This window comes from Sceloporus undulatus, chromosome 5, assembly GCF_019175285.1.
Source record: "Sceloporus undulatus isolate JIND9_A2432 ecotype Alabama chromosome 5, SceUnd_v1.1, whole genome shotgun sequence".
Taxonomy (NCBI): Eukaryota; Metazoa; Chordata; class Lepidosauria; order Squamata; family Phrynosomatidae; genus Sceloporus; species Sceloporus undulatus.
In genome coordinates this window covers 15,039,908-15,061,274 of record NC_056526.1, presented here as the reverse complement: position 1 = coordinate 15,061,274, position 21,367 = coordinate 15,039,908, and the positions used below count along the sequence as shown (strand labels likewise).

The window sequence follows — 21,367 nt, the reverse complement described above, 5'->3', positions numbered from 1 at the left end:
TGTCCAGTTAGACAAAGAATAGCGATACCCATAGGGGAACTGTAATGTGAACATTATCTTAGACAATAGAATTATTTATTCATTAAGATTCCTTTTCTCCTTTCCCCACTGGTACTTCTGCTACTTTTGCTGAAGTGTTTGCCTTAGAGACTGTGTGCATGGGGAAGCCACTAAGTGCACAAAGCAGGCCACTAATCACAAAGATATTATAATGAGTTTTTCATGGTCCATTGTCATTTAGTTATCTTCATGGAATTACAACCTTTTATTTGCAAATGGTTCCCATTAGCACAGACATTTAAAAGACATATGTATATATTTTGCAACAAGAAATTTCAAAAGTGGAGACACTGCTTGTACAATAGACATTATTTTTGTTTCTGCAGAAGACTGGGATTTGGAGTCAAATCCCATCATCAAGCATGAGACGCCACATCAAACTAAAATATAATATTTACATAGGATATTACTGAGGAGCCAGTGTGGTGCAGTGGTTTGAGTGTTGGACTAGAACTCTGGATTCATGTTTCCACTTTGGGGGGTTACCCGCTGGGTGACTTTGGCAAGTCACACTCTCTCAGCTTCAGAGGAAAGCAATAGCAACCCCTCCCTAAAAAATTTTGATGAATAAACCCTACTGTAGGGTCATCATTGTCACTCTGAGTAAGAACAATTTGAAGGCACAAAACCACAGTAAAAGAGGAACTCAAGAGGACATGGGAAGAACCCTTCTTTATTAGACATTCATGTAGTCCTATATTCTGTTCCCAGCAATGGCCAATCGAACACAATCAGGACTTGATGGCTACAACACCACATTGTTATTCCCGGCATCACTGGATATTCAGGATTTTGTTGTGCTTGAACACTGAGCTTCTATTTAGCTAGCATAACTAATAGATATTCATTGCCCTGTCTTTTCCGACTGTCTCTAACCACACTTTATAGACATCCAAGCCCAGAAGATTCATTAAGCCAACAGGAGGCCAATACTCAATTTGTCACAGAACTGTAATGTTCTGTTCCCTCTGGTCCTTCATGTGTATTCTTAGTGTGGTGCCTGCATATAAAAGGATGTTATGCTGATGTGAAGTAGACACAAAACTTTGAAGCTGGAGGAGTTCATTATCTTCTTCTCCATAGTGTGCTGCTGTATACAGTAGATATCTTCCATAAAATATAGATGCTCTCTTCAGCATAATGATCAAAATGGACATGTTCCTTCCAGTATAATTTGTGTCTGTGTGCCTACTCATGAAATTATTGTCTGTGAATGCTACAGAGGACATGTCAGATACAGATTATTCTCATACCTTAAGGACTACCTTCTCTAGGATATAACTCATTGTATGTTCTGTATTATTTTTTGAGTTTCTGCACTGCATGCCTCTGCTGATTGAAATTCAGGATGTAGTTATTACAACATTTTTCAATAATAGCGCCACAGCTGGCGATACTCCTTGCAATTGTAGTTCGGCAAGTTATTATGTGTTACCGCACACAACTGAGTCTTGATTATGCAGAACACAAACAGAAAGTAGCTGAGCAACTTCAGCGGAAACCCCACCACCTCCTCTCGACGTACATGATCCTGAGCAGCAAAGCTACTTCTCCCTTAGTTCAATGGTCCACCTAGAGACCGATGTTGAACCTGCAATATAAGACAGGAGAAGGGGAGGTTGTGTGAGGGCACAGATTACCACTTGAAGAACCACAATTACAAGTATGTAACCTCCTTTTTTGTTATCTTTGTGCCTCACATAACTGGGTGAATAACACCTTTATCCATTGAAAATGGGACAGGTTAAGTGAAGATCAAAGATAGTACTGACCTTCCAAAAGAAGTAGGCAGTGTCATAACTTGCTCCCTAGATAAGTGATCCCCAGACTCTGGCCTTCCAGGTGTTTTGAATTTCAGCTCCCAGAATTCTTGTGCTGAGGATGACTCACGACTACATGGATATATATGTGTTGTAAATCTATCAGTACAAATCAAGCTTTCATTATCAGATTGATTGGAAAGCAAGCATTCAAAATTTCTTTAGGGCAATGTATTGATTGATCTCTCTGAGACTGAGGACAGTACATAACTAAGCATCCAATTTTAGGATTATAAAATAATAGGGCAAGTATTCTATGAATCTTCCCTGTGGAATTTGCTCAACAGCATCCTTTCATAGTAGCATCTTGATGTCTTCTTCTAGAAGAGCTTTTTAAGGAGGTGGTGTCCTGAATATATGTATTGATGGGAACTGAGTAAATTCAAGTATACTGAAACAAGACAGTTGTTAAGTACCCAAGTGTTACTGCAGGTGTTTTTTCAAGCATCCAAATCACTACATAAACATGGTGGGGCAACAAGTGGAAGACTAAGTTGCAGAGATATGGACAGAATTTCCTTGCAGTAATACCAGCCTTACAAAAGTGATCCACTGCATCATCCTTCTTGGACGTAGCTCTTTGGACATTCTTCAGTCCTTAACCCCATGTCTTCTAATAGCCTTACAGAACTCAAGCAAACATAGTATGATAGCCAACATCATCTTGACCATGTAGCTGGTCTTGTGCCAGGCCACACTGATCTGCTATGCTGCCTTCCACCCTATGAGTCTCTTACTGGGACTACAGAACCACATTTCTATGATCTTCCAGCAGGAATTGTATGAAAGACAGGATTTTCTCCAAAACAAACTGCTGATATCCTCCCATACAGGTTTGATGATTCTACACCAATGGCCATGGCTGCTGAGAAGCAGACATGTAACCCCTGTAGGTCCAGACAGTGGCCCTCCCTTTTTGAAGGAATAAAGTGTTGTTTTCTGCTATCTTTTCATTTGGAAGCAACAACTACTGTATTGAACTGAATGTGTAAAGAAGAAAGTAGCACCCTCCTGCTGTGCTTTGTACAAACCTTCTAACCTTCTTGAAGTTAGTGGCATTGATTATGGCTTTCTCCAGGACAGTTTTAAAAAAAAGAAGGAGAAGGAGAAGGAGAAGAAGAAGAAGAGTGACAGGTGCTTCATTCTATAGATCTATTATTTCTAGGCATTAACAAACATACTCCCATAAATCTGTCCAACCCTCTTTCAAAAGGCTGTGGCCATCACTGCATCCCATGTGATAGATAATTGCACAGTTGAACAATGCACTGTGTGAACATATCCACTTTAATATCTGTATTATTAACTTTACCATATGATGTTTTCTATATATGTATCAACTACTTATATCTCAAGTAAGCAATGTAGTAAACAACAATAATAAAATACAGTGTAAAACGATTAGCAAGATATAAATTCAAATGGACAGATATATTAATAGGTCCAACACACAGGGTCATATTCTATAATCTAAATATATGTGAATTAAAATGTTTGTTCCACATCAGTGACAGTCAAATTGTATAAAAAGATTTTTACATTCCCAGTAGCATTTTCAATTTCACTTTCACCTCACATTTGAGCAAAAGACCTGATACCATTCCACAAAGACATTTTAAAACAGAGGGGCAAAACAGGTGACCCCAATAGAGTGGCATCCCACCATCCCTTTTAGTGCTGGATCAGGGCTGTGGCAACTGCACGATGAAGCCCCGAACTGGAGCGTTGCTGGCTCTAAAATGGCAAAATGCCACTCCTTTTAGAACCAGCAAAAAGCCGCCCTTGCCACGGCACTTTTCAGTGCTCCTTTCAGTGTGCAGAGCATAAACAACGTGACAAAGGAGCGCTGTGATGCTGCCCACTGTGCAGGCAGTGTGACACTGCTGTGGGGGCCTGTGTCATTGAAATGCCATGCCCCCACGCCGGCACTTCAAGCCCGTCTGTACAGCCCCAGAGTTGGATGTGGATTGCCAGACGACTTAGAGGTGGTTGTTGAGAAACACAATTCTGAATTCTTTTAAGCACAAGAAACCTAGTCATGGGCATCTTTGCATCGCTGGTCACAGTGCAATATTATAACACTGAATTTTCACTTGTAGATATTGTTTTATTCTGCACATTCAAAACCATAACTTAACCTGGGACACAGAACAGAGGATTGCCTTTTTCAACCAGCCAAAATGCAGTCAAGATACACAAATCAGATTTAAGGAGCTTACAGCTTAGAAAGCTGTTGGGGCTGAGGCATAATTTTAAGGTGAGAAGAAAAACAGGATTCAGATAACGTACAATACATTTGCAGTGCCAAAAATGACTTGCAGCTTCTGCCATTCTGGTCCATGCTTGTAACAGAGCATTGCCTGTGGAAACTGTACTCTCATTGATGAGGAAAGAGAAAATCTTCTTGAGCAAAGGCACTCATATGCTTCCAATGTGCTGAAAAAGAAAACTGTCTGCAAGCAAATACCAATTATATCAATGTTTTACTGGAAACTAACTGCCTGAACTAAAATTGAAGCAAATTAACTTTTTGTTTTTGTTTGTTATTTATTTGTTTTAGAAAGGATCCTATTGTATCTCTGTACTGGACTAATGTCATGTCCAGCCTGGAGGATGGCTTGGAGGACTCAGGGGATGAGCTAGAGCCTCTGAGACCTGAACCTATAATGGAGGAGCCAGAGCCCCTGGGGCTTGAACCTGTAATGGAGGAGCCAGAGCCTGGCCCTAGTTCTGCTGGAGCAGAGTCTGTGGCCCCTCCAGAGGTTCAGCAGTCAAGTTTGCCTGGTGCCGAGGCTGTGGACATGGAGGAAGATCTGGGCAGTGTGCCTACCTTCAAGGAGCGTCGAGCAGAAAGAGAGGGCCTTCGAAGATCTCGGAGGCTTTATCAGAAGCGTGTTTGTAATCAGGCACAGCTGAAGGCCGGCTCCTTGCCTTCTTAAGCACCTGGAGCATGTGTGGTTCTTTGCCAGTGGATATCTGACTCTTTTAGAGGAAAGACTCTGTCTCTGGCTCCTTTGGCTTCTTGTCTTGACTACCCAGAAACCTTGACCTTGGACTGCTTTATTGACCTGCCTATCTGTTACTCTGAACCTCGGACCGTCGGACAATTCTCTTGGTAATACCTTTTGGTAGAACTACTGTGAATCTCCAGGACTGTGTAGCTTACACTGACTTTGCTGTACTGGGAGGGGGATTGTTTGTTTGAGAACTAGCTGCCTTATCAGCCCTTTGGCTGCTTTCCCGGACAACTAATCAAAATTAGCAGAGCTTTCAACAGCCAACAAACACTAGCCAGTTGTATTGTCTCAGGAGCTAGATATGCATATGACTAAAGCATTTCTGGCTTCCCACAGTGTTTTCTAGTTTAGTTATTCTCAACCAGTGGTGCAAGTAATAAAATAACAACAACAACAACAACAATTTCTTACCTGTCTCTCCCCATGGATTGGGGTGCGGAACAACAACAGACCAACAAATATGCATCAGTTTAAAAGAACAAACAAGACACATATATATTAAAACAATCTATGGCCTGTTACAGACTGCCAAAATAAAGCTGCTTCGGGTCTCTTTGGAGGTATGCTATTTAAATGATGCATGGGTCCTAAGAGTCCGGAGGTCGCGCCAAAGCCACACTCCATTCCTAAGCACTGGAGTGCAGCTTCTGGATTCTTAGGATGCATGCATCATTTAAACAGCATACTTCCAAAGAGACCTGAAGCAGCTTTATTTTGGCAGTCTGTAACAGGCCTATGTTTCAAATTAATCGTTTAAAATTTACAGTTTTAAAAAACCATCTGGATCAGGGGTAGGCAACCTGCGGCCCACAGGCCGGATGCGGCCTGGCGAGGCCTTGGGACCGGCCCCAGCCCGGTCCTGCCGCTGATTGCTGCCGGGGCCTTTGGCGTTTCGCGCGAGGGGCATAGTGGGGCAATTGTCTATAGAAGCCTCAGAAACATGCATTTATCTTAACATTTTTTTAAAAAATCAGCAAATTTTTTCACGTGTCCTCCATTTTTTTATTTTAAAAGTGCCCTCCATTTGAAAATTTTGTCCTACATTTGTCCCGGTTTATTTATTTATTTATTTATTTTAAAAAATTTTAATTATTTATTTTTTTGGCTTTCACCCCCCAGTTGTCTGAGGGACAGCAATCCAGCCCCCCGGCTCAAAAGGGTTGCCTACCCCTGATCTGTATAGACCAGGTACAATGAAAAACAAAAGCAGTTTAGGTGAGGCACAAGGTTTTCACAAAAATACAGAAATAACTAATATAAATATAACTAAAAATACAGAAATATTATTTTTGCTCACTTTAGTCATAGTCATACATTTTTGCTGATATTTTTTTTAAAAAAATATTATCCTTTTGTTTTACAGTTGCCGTAACAATCCAGTTTGAGCATTGGGCTATGACTCTGGAGACCAGAGTTTGAATCCCGGCTTGGCCATGGAAACCTACCAGTGACCTTGGACAAGTCATACTTTCTCAGCCTCAGAGGATTACATTGGCAAACCCCCTCTCAAAAACTTGCCAAGAAAACTCCATGATAGATTCACCTTAGGGTTGCCATAAACTGGAGACAACTTGAAGGTACACAACTAAGCACAGAATCTAGGATGAAGGAGCAGATCCATCACAACATAAATGCAATAAACCTGCAACACCTGTCTTTTGCTTATTATCAAATTTCCTATCCCTGCAGTTCAATAAATATTGACTGTAGACTTTTCTCAGAGACAATAAACACTTTGCTCACCATCTTCTATTGTAAAAGCAGACATCCCCCACCCACCCCCCAGCACTGTGCTTTGTGAAAACTTCAAACCATTATCTCAGCAATGAAATGGATGTCTAATTTCAAACCACACAAACAGAATTGTATGCATGAGAAAGGTATTAAACAGAAATGATTAAAATGACAAGGGAATAATTTGCTGAAGATAATCAACCACACGAGATACACCACACCATTTTAAAATGTGCCTAAAATGTCACTGCAACCTAATGCTTCTCTTTTTCTTTTCTACGCCTAAAGCAATCTTCCTTGTCCTCATTTCTCTTTATTTTATTTAACATCTGTAAAACAGATCTTTCACTAATTAAAGACATCTGAACTGTTTGTTTGGTTAATCTGTCCACTAAAATTTAGAGACACTTTCTTTCTGTACACATAAATGTCAAAATAATATCTGTAAACTAAATAAGCTAGATGATTCATAAATGGACTTTTAAAAATCTATACATTTCAAGATAAAAATTAAACATAAGTCATAATTCAGCAAGAGTGTGACATATTTCAGCCCAGGTGAATGCGACGGTCAAGAGCATGTGTTATCAGCTTCGGCTTATTTGCCAGCTGCGTCCATACCTGGCCCAGAGGGACCTAGAAACTGTTGTACATGCTCTGGTAACCTCGAGACTGGATTTCTGCAATCTACTCTACATGGGGCAACCCTTATACCAAACTCGGAAGCTTCAAATGGTACAGAACATGGCAGCCAGGCTGGTCACTGGCGTTTCCAGGGCCAGCCATATAACACCTGTGCTGAAAGATCTCCATTGGCTGCCCATCCGCTTCCAGGCTCAATATAAGGCGTTGGTAATTACCTATAAAGCCCTAAATGGCTTGGGCCCAGGATTCCTGAAGGACCGTCTCTCTCCGTACATTCCGCCTCGCATCCTCAGAACGTCTGGGCAGCATTTACTGAAGGTACCTGGGGCTAGATTATCCTCCACCACACAGAGGACATTTTCCACGGCTGCCCCAGCTCTTTGGAATACGCTGCCCACTGAGCTCCGCTCGACTACCACCCTGGCCCAATTCAGGAAGGACCTGAAAACCTTCCTGTTCCAACAGGCATTCCCCGAATAAAATCCTGTGGGCCTCCCTCCTCTTCCGTGGCCAAGAGGTTGGGCTATGGGGCTTTTTTTTTGCCTGTTATTTTTATTGTTTGAATGGAGGGCTGATGTATTTGTATTTTAATGTTTTATGTATTGTTGTTTTTAAACTTGTTGTAAGCCGCCCTGATCGCAGGAAGGAGCGGGATAGAAATAAAAACTTTATTATTTATTTACTAGTTTTACTTAACTAGTGGAGAGCAAACCTTATTTGTAAGAATCTGCTGTATCTGAAACAGAGATTATACCAGACAGTTCAGCCCCTTCATCAGTGGGTCAATTCAAGAGACTTAATGCACCCAAATATAATTATAAACACCTCACAGCAATGAGGTGTATTCAGTATTCAGTCTAAAGGAGGCTGTGAGGAAAACTAGATGCCTCAAATGGCTCACTAAAAAAATCTTACCAGTGGGAGTTATTTGGTTTTCAAAATGCATTAATTAATTTTACAGTAATGTTTCCATGCATTTGAAGCCTACAGTACCATCCTCAGTTTACACAGTGGCAGATTTCACTAAGTAGTACTAAAGATAACAGATGATACTGTCTGAAGTACGATCAAAAATATTTGACTATTTCAACTTTGCAGGTATGTGGTTTTTCTGTGTGAAAACCATATTTTTATTTACCCCCCCCCCAAAAAAAAACCCACATTCTCATGCAAAACCCCAGGTTACAGAAACACACAGAAGGGAGGGGGGTGGCTGTTCACTGCACAAAACCTACCAATTTTGCATAAAACTGAGAATGGTGTGCATAATGTGTCAGAATCTGACATCTGTGGAACTCTGTCTGAAGGTGAATTAACTAAGGGTTGGTCAGTCTAACCTAGTGGTGCCCAAACTTATTCCAGCTACTTCCCCCTTTTGTCTTGGGCAATAAACCTAGCGGGTGAGTGTGAGCACGCACGCATACACATCATGCATATTTCTTGATATTAGGTCTACTGTTCTACTGCAGATTAAAAAGAACCAATCTCAGCTACTTTGCAGCTGATCACCCTAGAAGGACAACTAAGCAGCTGGTTGAACAGTAACCAAGAAGCCTCTCACTCAAGGCCAGTGTAGGCAAGACGCCTCTTGGTTGATGCTCAGCCAGCTGCTCAGTTGCTACTCCTTAAGTGATCGGTGCAAAGGGAGAAGCTTCTTTCTGACAAAGAAGGATTCTCAATACTTCTTCATTGGGGCAGAGAGGGCAGCCTGTGTGCATGCCAGTCTGAGCCATAGAAGCAATGTCCTGCACCCAAGCCTTGCAAGAGTTTCCCAATCGCCACTGTCACCACCAGTGAAAGATAAAGCTAAGGGAGTGCATTCATATGGGCTGACAAAGAGCGAGAGACATTGCCACAGGAAATGATTGTTGAGGCTCTTGTGGTTTTAAGGGACCCTGAAAAGAAGTTTCATGCAACCGTCATCCTCACCATGGTCCTAAGGGTTGCTGCATCCCTTTGTCTTTTTCTCACTCACCCAGTAGCCACACAGGCTACCGCGCTGCCCTCTCAGTGGTGGTGGTTTGGCGAGCAGCCACGCCAGACTTTGAAGGCCTTTCCAGATGGGAGGGGGAAGTTTGCCTTCAGAGTCCTGCATGGCTGCAGTTGTGCTGAAACTTGAAGGTAAGAGTCCCCCCCCCACACACACACCAGGTGACACCAACCCCAGCGATGCTACTGGTGATGTGCCTGCATTACAGCTACGTTGCTGGGATACCACTGGAATAGGGGAGGTTTTGACCTGGTTTAACTCAGCTCCTCCCTTTCTTCTTTTCTGTTCCGATCTCTTCTGCCAGATTTTAGCTAGCAGAGCCATTTCAGAAGCAGATTGCTCTGTCAGCAGATAATAATAATAATAATAATAATAATAATAATAATATATTTATTTGTATCCCACCTCTTCCATTTTGGGAATCGAGGTGGGGAACAAGGTTTATACAGTACAAAGATAATAAAACATCAAAATCTCCCAAACCTTCAACCCCAGAACCTCCCTCCCTAAAGCTCGATGGCCTCCCCAATGCCATCGAGCTTATCCTTAAGAAACAGAGCCCTCCCTCCAGTCCATCTGCCTTGGTCCAGGCCTCAGAGGGAAAGATGAACTCCAGGACCTGATCCCCTTCCCCACAACCATTCCCTTCTCCCTTTGTGTCGTGTCTTTTTAGATTGTAAGCCTGAAGGCAGGGAACCATCTAATTAAAAGATTGTATGTACAGTGTACAGTGCTGTGTAAATTTACAGCACTATATAAATAAAGCTTAAATAATAATAATAATAATAATAATAATAATAATAATAAAGCTATAATAATAAAATTGTACATAAATACATAGCAATAGCATCAAGAAAAATTGGCAATTAACAAATGATGAATAACGAGGGAACGTTAAAAAATGGGAGGATTCCTTCAGTTCTAGCCATAATCAATTGGGGAAGAGGATCATTTTTATCACCTTTTTGAAGGCCTCAAGAGAGGGTAACGGGTGAATCTCTTCCGGCAGTTCATTCCAGATTTTAGGAGCGACAACAGAGAAAGTCCTCTCAGAAGTCATCACCAATCTGGTCTTCCTTGATTGTAGAATATTCTTCCCAGAGGAACAGAGTGTGCAGGAAGGATTAAGACCGCCTCTTCCCATACAATCCTCCCCGCGCTCTCCAGTCCTCTGAGAGGAACTTGTTGCAGCCTCAAAAATCGAGGCTTGTGGTGACTTCCCAGAGGGCTTTTTCTGCTGTCACCCCCAGGCTCTGGAACGACCTGCCGGACGAGATCCATCAATTAACATCTTTGGACAGCTTCAAAAAGGCTGTCAAGACGGATCTCTTCAGGCAGGCCTTCCCAGACTGAAATATCCCGGCCTCAGGATCTCCCCCCTCCTCAGTAATGTCTCCAAAGCCCCCTTTTCTTTTCTTTAGAACTGAAGTTGCAGTGGTTTTGTGGTTGGATTATTTTGTTTAATTTATTGTTAATTTAACTAGTTATCGTGGTTTTAATTAGATATATGTAGTTTAATAACTTTTTAGGGGGGGGAGGGAATATATTGTTTTTATGCTGTATGTTATTTTAATGTTGTAAACAGCCCAGATTGTTCGCCGCCGGGTGGTATATAAATAAAAATTTTATTATTATTATTATATATATGGTGGAGGCGTTCGTTTCAAGTAAGCCCAAGCCATATAGGGCTTTATAGGTAATAACCAACACCTTGTACTGTGCCCAGAAGCTGATAGGCAGCCAGTACAATGTGTTTAAGATAGGTGTTATTCAGTTGAACCTAGAATGTCCAGAGACCAGTCTGGCTTCCATGTTTTGTACCAATTGAAGCTTCCGGACGTGGCACAAGGATTGCCCCATGTAGAGTACATGACAGAAATCAAGACAAGGTTACCAGTGCATGTACAACCATTTCTAGTTCCTGCTGCTCCAAGTAGGCCTGCAGCTGGCGTATCAGCCGAAGGTGATAATAGGCACTCCTGGTCATCGCGTCAATCTGAGATGACAGTTTAAGCAACGAGTCCAGGAGCACCCCCAGGCTGCGGACGCAATCCTTCAGGGCAAGTGTGACCCTGTCCAGGACTGGCAGACTTATCTCCATACCCAGATTGGGATTACCTATCACAAGTACCTCCGTTTTGTTTGGATTCAGTTTAAGTCTATTTTCCCTCATCCAATCCATTACTTCTCTAGGATCCAGCACCTCAAATAGCCTGAAGTCATTTATGTCTTGGTACAAGAGAAGAAAATGTGGATCACTTACCAGCTTCCCATGAATAATTTAATCAGCACTAGTGGGACAGATCTAGAAGGTGAAATTCCTGTTCTTCACCCCAACCACTGGCTTATGGAGCCCTTCTTGCTCATTTCGTTCCCCCTTGGAATTTATTTCATACATTAAACCACTGGTAGAGGTAGTTGGGAGTTTTGGAGTCCAATGACACCCAACTCTGCTTCTTCCACATAAATATAAGGAAGTAGTTATGGTTCACTTCTAAACCAGTGTTTCTCAACAGTAATGGAGCAGGACAAACAAACTGAAGTACAAGGCAGAGGCACTTCTGATTCGTTGAAAGGCAGATTAGGAAATAGGAATTCAGCCTGTGCTCAATGGGCTTACTCTCCTTCTAAAATACCCCTACATTCGGCCCTAAATGCCCTTGGTTCTGTCATGACCAGACATATGTTGTCCTCATAGTTAAATGTGTATACTAGTTTGATATTCCTAGAAATGTCTAATCTGGTTATGGTGATACCTACCTTAGTTACATCCTGTTTAAATTGGAGTAACAGGTTGAAAAGTGCTCAAAAACCAGGGTTGGATCAGAGTTGGCGCCAGACTGTTGACCAAGGCTGGTTATAAGGAGCATAAAACTCCCGTGTTAGAACAACTCTATTGGCTGTCAGACTATGTTCAGGCACAGTTCACAGTGCTGATTATAACATATATTATGGATCCAGGCAATCTGAAGAATCATTTCTTTCACAGGAGCCTGGTCACGCATCAAGATCTTGGGGGAAGCCCTCCTTCAGTTCCTTTCACCTCAAAGCCATGTTTAGTTGGACTGCAGAAAAGGGCCTTCCCAGTGGCTGTTCCCAGCTTATTGTCTTTCTGCATAATAAAGATTTACTTCAATAGGCTTTGGGTAACTGACTATATGGAAAAGGCTTGTTGTGTACAGTTTTTATTTCTTGCCCTTTTCAATGAATATCCTTTAGCTGGTTGTGTAAATTCTATAGTTAATTACTTTTTAAGAATAGCTTTGTTTTGTGTTTTTACCATTGTGTTCTCTAGTTTAAAACTTGTGAGCCACATTGAGTCTTATTCCTGGGAACAGGGAATATAAAATTACCACCATCATCATCACCATCACTATCATCATCACCACCATTTGGCCTTGTCAGCACATCTTTGGATTAGAATAGCACTGACCATTTGTAACCAATATGAATGGACTTTTATCTTTTTTTCAAAATAAAAACACTGCACATTTAGAAGCACATGTAATTCGACCTTGGGACTGGTTGTAATAGTCATAAACAGAAAACTATTTCTTAATTAATTGTTTTATTTTACTGGTTTTAGAAAGTATACCACTAAGGCTCTGTACAAACAGCTTCTTGTAAAACAAAAAAAACTGGTAAAAATTTGTGTTAGATGGCATTGATTATGCCCAGTGTGTTATATGAAAGAGAATAATGTATACAAAAAATACACAAGTTGCTTACTCTTGTAGGCTGGATGCTATATTTTGTGTACAGTTTGCAAAATTCGAGTCCTTGAAACCTGAATGTTCCAAGATAAAAGGGACATAAGTGTGACTGGTGTCTTCAGAAGATAAGAAGTAAAATGTGTGTCAGGCAGGAAACTATTAACAGTACAGGCACTCAGCCAAATAACCCAAAATATAAAAGATGCATAAATATGAGATAAAGAAAAAGTCTTGACATGCAAGAAAATTATGGGAAAACTGAAAGTGTGATTTGCTGATGTAACTATGCTCAATCCTGGTGAATCATACATAATGCAAATATCTGCTCCTGCTGTCGACGTTTAAAGCCCTCCATGGGCTGGTCCCTCCTTACTTATCAGACCTTCTTTCTCCTCACCTTCCCACTAGGGTCCTCCGTTCTGGTAGTCAAGGTCTGCTGTCCCATCCCAGGATTTCCTCTGCTCCATCTCGGATTCTCCCCTTTTCACTTGCTGCCCCTCACTCCTGGAACCTTCTTCCCCCGCAAGCAAGAGCCATCACTTCTTTAACCAGCTTCAAAACGGAGTTGAAGACCATCCTGTTCAGGGCAGCGTTCCCAGGCATTGCATAATTGTCACTTGCTATTTGATATTCTTTTGTTGTCTGTTTTATTGAATCATTTCCTGTATTGCTATGTATTTTATATGTATTATCCTACTAGAGAGGCCCCTTCCCCACCACCACTCCCTTTGTGTCGTGTCTTTTTAGATTGTAAGCCTGAGGGCAGGGAACCGTCCAATTAAAAAGATTGTATGTACAGCGCTGTGTAAATTTACAGCGCTTTATAAATAAATAAATAAATAAATAAATAAATAATAATAATAATAATAATAATAATAATAATAATCTGACAATAGGTAGCCAAAATGATAATGACCAATAAATGGCTAGTTATATTCATGGGTAATTGGTTATTAACTTAGTGACCTTGCATAGATGGCCAATGAAATTTCATTTCCATTTGATAGGAAAGTCTTTGTTGAAAATTAACAAAAATGACTGGACAGAAAAGAAGCTGGAAATAACATAAGAGCTACCTCCCAAGACACAAAGCCACCTTTATGAACCATGTTTTTGAGTTCTGAGACATCTTCTGGCAGTTGCTGCAAACAGAATGGTTACATTGTATTACTTAGTAATGTCTTATACTGCTTTTATTTTTCCTAATAGTATTGACATGCATAATTAAAACTAAAATTATTTATAACATTAAGTACTAAGTACTATTCCACCATGGTTTTTATTGAGAGAACAAACAGCTGAGGGAACACTGGTAACAATTACTTTTGCTTAAAGTACCAGACATGTATAAAGAGAGAAGCAGGATGAAGACTGACACCAAGTTTGGAAAGCAGTGGAACCTGACGATAACCTGTAAATACAAAAGCAATGAATGAATGCAAGCAAAAAGTTTCATGCAAATCAAGATATAGAAAACCCAGTTGTCTATATTTTTTTCACTTTAAATTCACTAAGAAATGGAAATAGGAATGTTCAGTCCTTGGGGTACCATTGGCAAGTATTATGGAAAATACCAAGATCCAGTCTTGTGTAGTGGTTTGAGCACTGGTCTAGGAATATAGAAGACCTATGACAGAAACCCACTGGGTGATCTTAAGCAATTCACACTCCCTCAGCAAACCCCCTCTGAACAAACCTGGCCAAGACATCCTTGTGATTGGTTCACCTGAGAGTCACCAGTTATCAGAAACAACTTGAAGATACACAACACTAGCAATTATTATTATGGAAATACCAATCCTGTCCCTCAGGTGATATTGTGGCTACTACAAGGTAGGTTAAGACTCATCTCATTTGTAATCTTGACTGTAAAAAGCAGAACACTTTGGCACAAAATCTTGGAGAGGCAAAATTTGATCCCACTGCTGACACTGCCTTACCTAGGATCCACTAAGAGGATTGTCTTTAGGAAAAATCACAGAGTTGGAATAGACCTCAAGGGCCATTGAGTTCAACCTCCTGCCATGCAGAAACACACAATTAAAGCACTCCCAATGGATGGCCACCCAGACTCCGTTTAAAAACCTCCAAAGAAGGAGACTCCACCACTCTCTGAGGGAGTGTGTTCCACTGTTGATCAGCTCTTACTGTCAGGAAGTTCCTCTTAATGTTTAACTGGAATGTCTTTTCCTGTAGCTTGCATCCATTGTTATGGGTCTTATTCTCTGGAGCAGCATAAAACAAGCTCGCTCCAGCCTCAGTATGCCACCCCTTCAAATATTTAAACAGGGCTATCATATCATCTCTTAACCTTCTCTTCTTCAAACTAAACATACCCAGCTCCCTAGGTTTCTCCTCATAGGGCATGGTTTCCAGACCCTTCACCATTTTGGTCACCCTCCTCTGGACATGCTCCAGCTTGTCAACATCCTTTTTGAACTGTGGTGCCCAGAACTGGACACAATGTTCCATGTGACACCTGACCAAAGCAGAACAGAGTGGCACTATTACTTCCCTTGATCTAGACACTATACTTCTATTGATGCAGCCTAGAATTGCATTGGCTTTTTAAGATGCCACACCACACTGTTGACTCATGTTCAACTTGTCATCTACTAGAACGCCTAGATTCCCTTCACACATAGTCTTGTTAAGCTAGAAGCTCATTCCCATAGGAAGGATGACTCCATTTCTGATTTAGCTTGGTTGCATAACAGAAATTGATCGTCCCTCGTTCTCACTACAAACAAGATTTTCCTTACTCCAGAGTAAGCATGTTTTTTCTGGCACAATTCTTGTTCTCATTTGTGTCACTTCATATGTCAATCATTTGACAGCAGGAGGAGGGAGGGAGGGAGGGAGGGAGGGAGGGAGAAGCCCCTGAGTTGGGGATGGAGGAGGGGGAATATGTGAGAGGAGGAAAGGCCCAGGAAGGCCTGCATGTGTCTCTAGTGCTTCCTCCTTCCTGCTCCTTCTTTCTCTCCCTTCCCTTCCCTTTTGCTGCTTCTCCTTCCCTGGGAAGGGAATCCTCAGGCAGAGAGAGGTCCACTCCGGGGCAAGGCGATGACCCAGCTGTCATCCAGCAAAGTCCGCCCCCCTGCTTCCCTCCTGGATCCCAGCCTGTGAGGTGCTGCTGCTGTGGCTGGAGCCATGGGGGAAGAAAGGAGGAGGCAGGAAGGAGGAAAAAGAAAGGAAGGTACCCAGGAGGAGAGTGTGTGTGTGTGTGCGCGCGCGCACGCGTTCCCCTCTGCCCAAGCACAAGCCTTTGCCCACAGTTCAGGCTGCTGATAGAAGGAGCAGAAGGAAGAAAGGAAGGGGAAGGAAGTGATGGAGGAGGAGGAAGGAAGGAAGGAAGGAAGTGAAGGAGGAGGAGGAAGGAAGGAAAGGAGAGGGGAAGGAAGGAAGGGAGGGAGGGAGGGAGGGAGGGAGGAGGAAGGAAGATACCCAGGAGGAGGAGGTGTATGTGTGTGCACGCGCACAAGCGACTCAGGCTGCTGGGAGAAGAAAGGAGGAAGAGGAAGGAAGGAAGGAAGGAAGGTGTCTGGGAGGAGGAGGTGTGTGGGGGAGTGCACTCCCCTCTGCCCAGGGACAAGCCTTTGCCCACAGCTCAGGCTGCTGAGAGGAGGAGGAAGTGGAAGGAAGGAGAAGGAGGAAGGAAGGTACCTGGGAGGAGGAGGAGGAGGACGGGGAACATAGCAAGGTTTTTTTAAATAAATAAATAAATAAATAAAAATTAAGCGATAAATTGATAGAATGGCTTAGCAACAACTTGCTTTTCTAAGTAGTTGCAAGAGCAATCTATTGATTCATCGATTGATTTTATTTTTTAAAAAAGTATCCATGTCACAACCACAAACTCAAAAGGCAGCACTGGAGAGGGATGGACACACACACACCTCTGCCATTTGTTCCTTCCCTCAATCAATCCAATGAGGATCAGAAGGGGTTTCAAATGAGAACGAAGGCCATTTGCCTCGAATCCTGCTTCAGAGCAAACTGCAGTGGGAATGACCCCCAATTCCTGTACATTCATATCCGTGACCTCCTTAATAGAGTCCATCCATCTAGCATGCAGCCTTCCTCTCTTTCTACTTCCTTCCACCCTTCCTAGCATTATTGTTTTTTCCAGTGAGTCGTCGTGCCTTCTCATGATGTGTCGAAAGTATGACAGCATAAGTTTTGTCATCTTGGCTTCCAGAGAGATTACTGGCTTGATCTGCTCTAGGACCCATTCTTTTGTCTTTTTAGCTCTTCGTGGGATCCTCAGTACTCTTCTCCAGAACCTACTCCTCCTAATTTGGTATCATCTGCAAATTTGATAAGCAAACCCTCTAGAGAAAGGGCAGTCCTCACACAGTCACTACATGCCTTGACAATGTTCTTGGAAATATACTGGGAATTTTTCCCATTCTAATCCATCTCAATGCTGGACATTTTGATAGAACAATGGCGGGATACAGACCGCCAATTTGGGGCGGTCTGGCCCCCGCCCCTTTCCCCCGAGTATACGGGGCTTCAGCGGCTACACCGGCAGCCGCTGAGGCCCGATCCGCCGCTTTTCGGGCTGCGGGGAAGCGGCAAAGGCCGCTTCCCCGCAGCCCGAAAAGGGGTGTCCCTGGGGCTTCAAGCCCCAAGGACACCCCGCGGCGGCGGGGAGCAGAGAAAGGGGCGCTTGGCCCCTTTTCGTTTAGTCCGCTGGGCGCAGCCTTCAGACGGCTGCGCCCAGCGGACTAAACCGGAAGGAGCTCCGAAATGGAGCTCCTTCCTGCTCCGTTGTCCAGGCGCACTAAGCGCCCTGGCGCGGAGCTACTACGTCATGGCCGCGCCGCCCTGTCTAAAGGCGGCGCGGCCATGACGTACTATGGCGCCGGCCGTGCGGAAGGGCCGCCGCTTTAGTGCGTGTTTGCCACGCACTAGGGTTAGGGCGGTGCGGAAGCACCGCCCTTTCCTAACCCTAGTGCGTGGCGAACACGCACTTACTAGTCTGTAACCGGCCATAGTATACCACAATAGTCTTCAATTCAGTAGAACTGTATTCTGTAAACATTACATCTAATTAGGCAGCTGAATTACATAATATTAAACAGAACAATACAATTAATATCTAGTAACATTGGGGGGGGGAACTGGATTTCTAAACACAATGACAGAATACCTACAGATAGCTTTGAGGCATGTTGATGGATTAGGGTAAGGGTTGCAATTTAGCAGTAAAGTAATATACGTTGCATTAAAAAAGCCCCAGGTTTTATTATTCTTCATCACAAAGCTGAGAAAGATTTGTCTCTGAATTCTCAGAACTGCTGCCAGTCAGTGCGGATAATATTGAGCTAGATGGACCAATGACCTGACTCAGTTAAAAAGCCGCTTCATATTTTTCTTATTAAGCGTGCAACTCTATCTGATCTTTAAACACTTGGCTTAGATTTACCATTTTAAATTTTTCTCTTCCAAACCTGCAAGTTACAACTTATACCCTCTTATGCATTCATTCACAGAATATCCCATTCCTAATAAACTTAAGGGAGACCTTAACACAAAGGTTACCAACAGCTACTTGCCTCCTGCTGAGTCTTGATACTCCCTTGATACTCTTTTGTGCTCTTAAGTTCTTGATTTACAAAATCATACAAATAGCATGCTGGAACATAATGGAAAGGAACATCTCTTCCATTTCTCACTGCAGCAAAATGGCTCCTTCCTATAAAGGGTTGTCCTGGCCAGAATTAAGGCCAGTTCAAACAAGAAGTAACCTCAAAGCATACAGCGCAATCACTGAGTTTGCAAAAGTAGCCACTGTTATCATGGGAACCAGAGTGACTACGAATAAAGAACCACAAGTGATACCTCCAAACAGATTATAAGCACCACAGCGCATGCTCCTAGTACAACTGCAAGTGACCCAACAGTTGCATGAAATGAGCCCTAATCTCATTTCATAGAACTGTAAGTAACATGGAGATGTGCATAATAAACTTCCTACAGATAAAACAAATTGAATAGCTTGTAAAAGATTGCATAAGAATGCATATTAAAATACCCTGATTTGTATGGGGGCCCCTCAAATATTTAAAAACAGAAAATTCAACAAGTACTGAACCTAATAATTTTTTCCCACAAAATTAATGTTTAACCACTTAAACTGTAATTGTAAAGGGAAACTGGACTTGAATGAATATTAGAAGTGCTCTCCGTCTTAGAATCATAGATTTGGAAGAGACCACAAGGGCCATCCAGTCCAACCCCCTGCCATGCAGGAAATCTCAATCAAAGAATCCCCAGCTGGACAGCCATCTGTCGGGGATGCTTTGATTGAGATTTCCTGCATGGCAGGGGGTTGGACTGGATGGCCCTTGTAGTCTCTTCCAACTCTATGAGTCTATGAGGGAGAGCACTTCTAATATGTCCAAAGCCGCAGGAATACACAACTAAAGCACCCCAACAGATGAACATCCATCCATATTTTAAAAACCACCAAAGAAGGAGTTTCTACCACATGTGACAGTGGAAAAAATTTCCTTAAACAGCTTTTACTTCCTTGAGTAGGAATGAATTAGGTCAGATATACTTGGAGGCATCGACATTTATCTTTGTGGGCACTTTTTTTTTTTTTTTTTTTTTTTTTTTTATTATCAAAGACCCACTTCTTCTTATGGCCCTTTAGATGCATTGGAGTGGCTTTGCCCAAATATCTTCAATTGTCAAATTGCCAAATATCTCCAAGCACCATAGGCACTTAACGGGACTATAAAAATAATGTCATATTACAAGAGTTCTGATTTCATTAATGAGAGCAGAAGTATCGCTATGACAAACTTTCCCAATTTGGTGCCCTCCAGTGATGTTTTAGACTACAATTAAGCCCAGATAGCATGGCCAATGATTAAGGTTGATGATTATTTATTTATTTATTTATTTATTTGCCAGTCTTTTCCCAGAACTGGGACTCAGAATGGCTTTGATGTGGTCCAGTACATCTGAAGAGGGCTAGTTTAGGAAAGGCTTAAGTATGTGTATTTTAAAGCTCTGTTGCCTCAAACCTCCCATGTTTCCCCATTAGAGGAGCAATACATTGATAAGATGGTGGGGGGTCATGCTTTAAAAAAATCTTTCTAATACCTTTATTCATGCTCAAAAGTGGCAAAGTATACTGGCCAAGGAACTCGTTGGAAGTGAGAGAAAGCTGATCTTGTACAACAAATCGTACTAAGGCAAGCTCTGGAACTTGGACATTAAATGTGAATGTTTCATCCCATCTAGGGCACAAAGCTAGAAGAAAGAAAGCAATGTAAGACAAGAAACAATATCTCTTCAAAGAGTTTCATCTTGCTTCTTAACTGCAGGAATACTGGGCTAAAATGCTCACATACATGCAAGGGAATTGAAAGCTAAGCAGAAACTCATTACTGTATATGATTTCTACTTTTTAATAGAATACATAGTTTTGTTTATGATAAAGCCTAGAATACAACATTCCTTATGTCTTCTTCTTAAAACATCTTGGTCATTTTTATATGTAGGTCTCAATGTTTTTGCATCAAGAACATTTTGGTAGGTATACAGGTAAAACATGCCAATCAGTTGAGTGAGCCAGTGGACTGGGACCTTCAACTAAGGTAAAATAATTTTTTTCTTCTCAAATTTGGGTTGGACTGTTTTACCTCTACACACCTACCAAAATGTTCCTGATCCAAAAACATAGAGACTTCCTGAGGAATCCATTATCCTTTGCCTACAAAGAAGCCTGTGGCCTCACAGGAATGGAGATATATTGGATTGCAAAAGAGGAGTCCTTGATATTAAATGGACTTTAAATTTCCTGGACTTTGAAAATCTCCCAATTGCCACATGGCCAGAGGAGGAGGGCCCAGCCTGCTAAAGATACCTTCCCCATACCATCTTAACTAAGGACAGAAACAACAAAAAGCAGGCGTCTTATTACCTCTCAAATTTTTCTCCTGTTTGGTATGTAACATCTTGCCTGATGAAGAAGCCAGTGGAGCTTCAAAAGCTTGCAACAAGTACAGTGTGCCTTTCTGTTGGCCAATAAAGGTATCACTATTTGGTGGGTGTATGTACTATGTGCTGGCAGATAATGGCTGGCATCCTGCTAGTTAGTTACAACTACAGCAGAGTTATTCAATCAAATAGCAAAAGCATTTGCATTTCTATACTGCTTTATACTGAAGTAAGCAGTCTCTAAGCAGTTTACAACATGTAAGCCAATTGCTCCCAAGAAGCTGGGTGCTCATTTTACCAACCTACAAAAGGACAGAAGGCTGAGTCGACCTTGGAGTGCTCAGGATCAAACTCACAACCGTGTGACTACAGTACTGGCATTTAACTACAGGGCTCCCTGTTGGTAAGTCAACAGGTAAGTAAATCCCA

General features: G+C 42.1%; 1 protein-coding gene across 1 annotated transcript in view; it reads right to left on the bottom strand.

Moving 5' to 3' along the window:
- Positions 1–14,253: 14,253 nt before the first annotated feature.
- The window catches only part of PLCZ1 (phospholipase C zeta 1), a 55,774-nt gene continuing 48,660 nt past the window's right edge, over positions 14,254–21,367 (bottom strand). Inside the window, exons 10-11 of the mRNA XM_042469731.1 lie at positions 20,099–20,248; positions 14,254–14,390 (exon numbers count right to left, since the gene is read on the bottom strand). Of these exons, the coding sequence (XP_042325665.1) occupies positions 14,299–14,390; positions 20,099–20,248 (242 nt within the window). The 3' untranslated portion in view covers positions 14,254–14,298. The remainder of the gene's footprint in view (positions 14,391–20,098; positions 20,249–21,367) is intronic.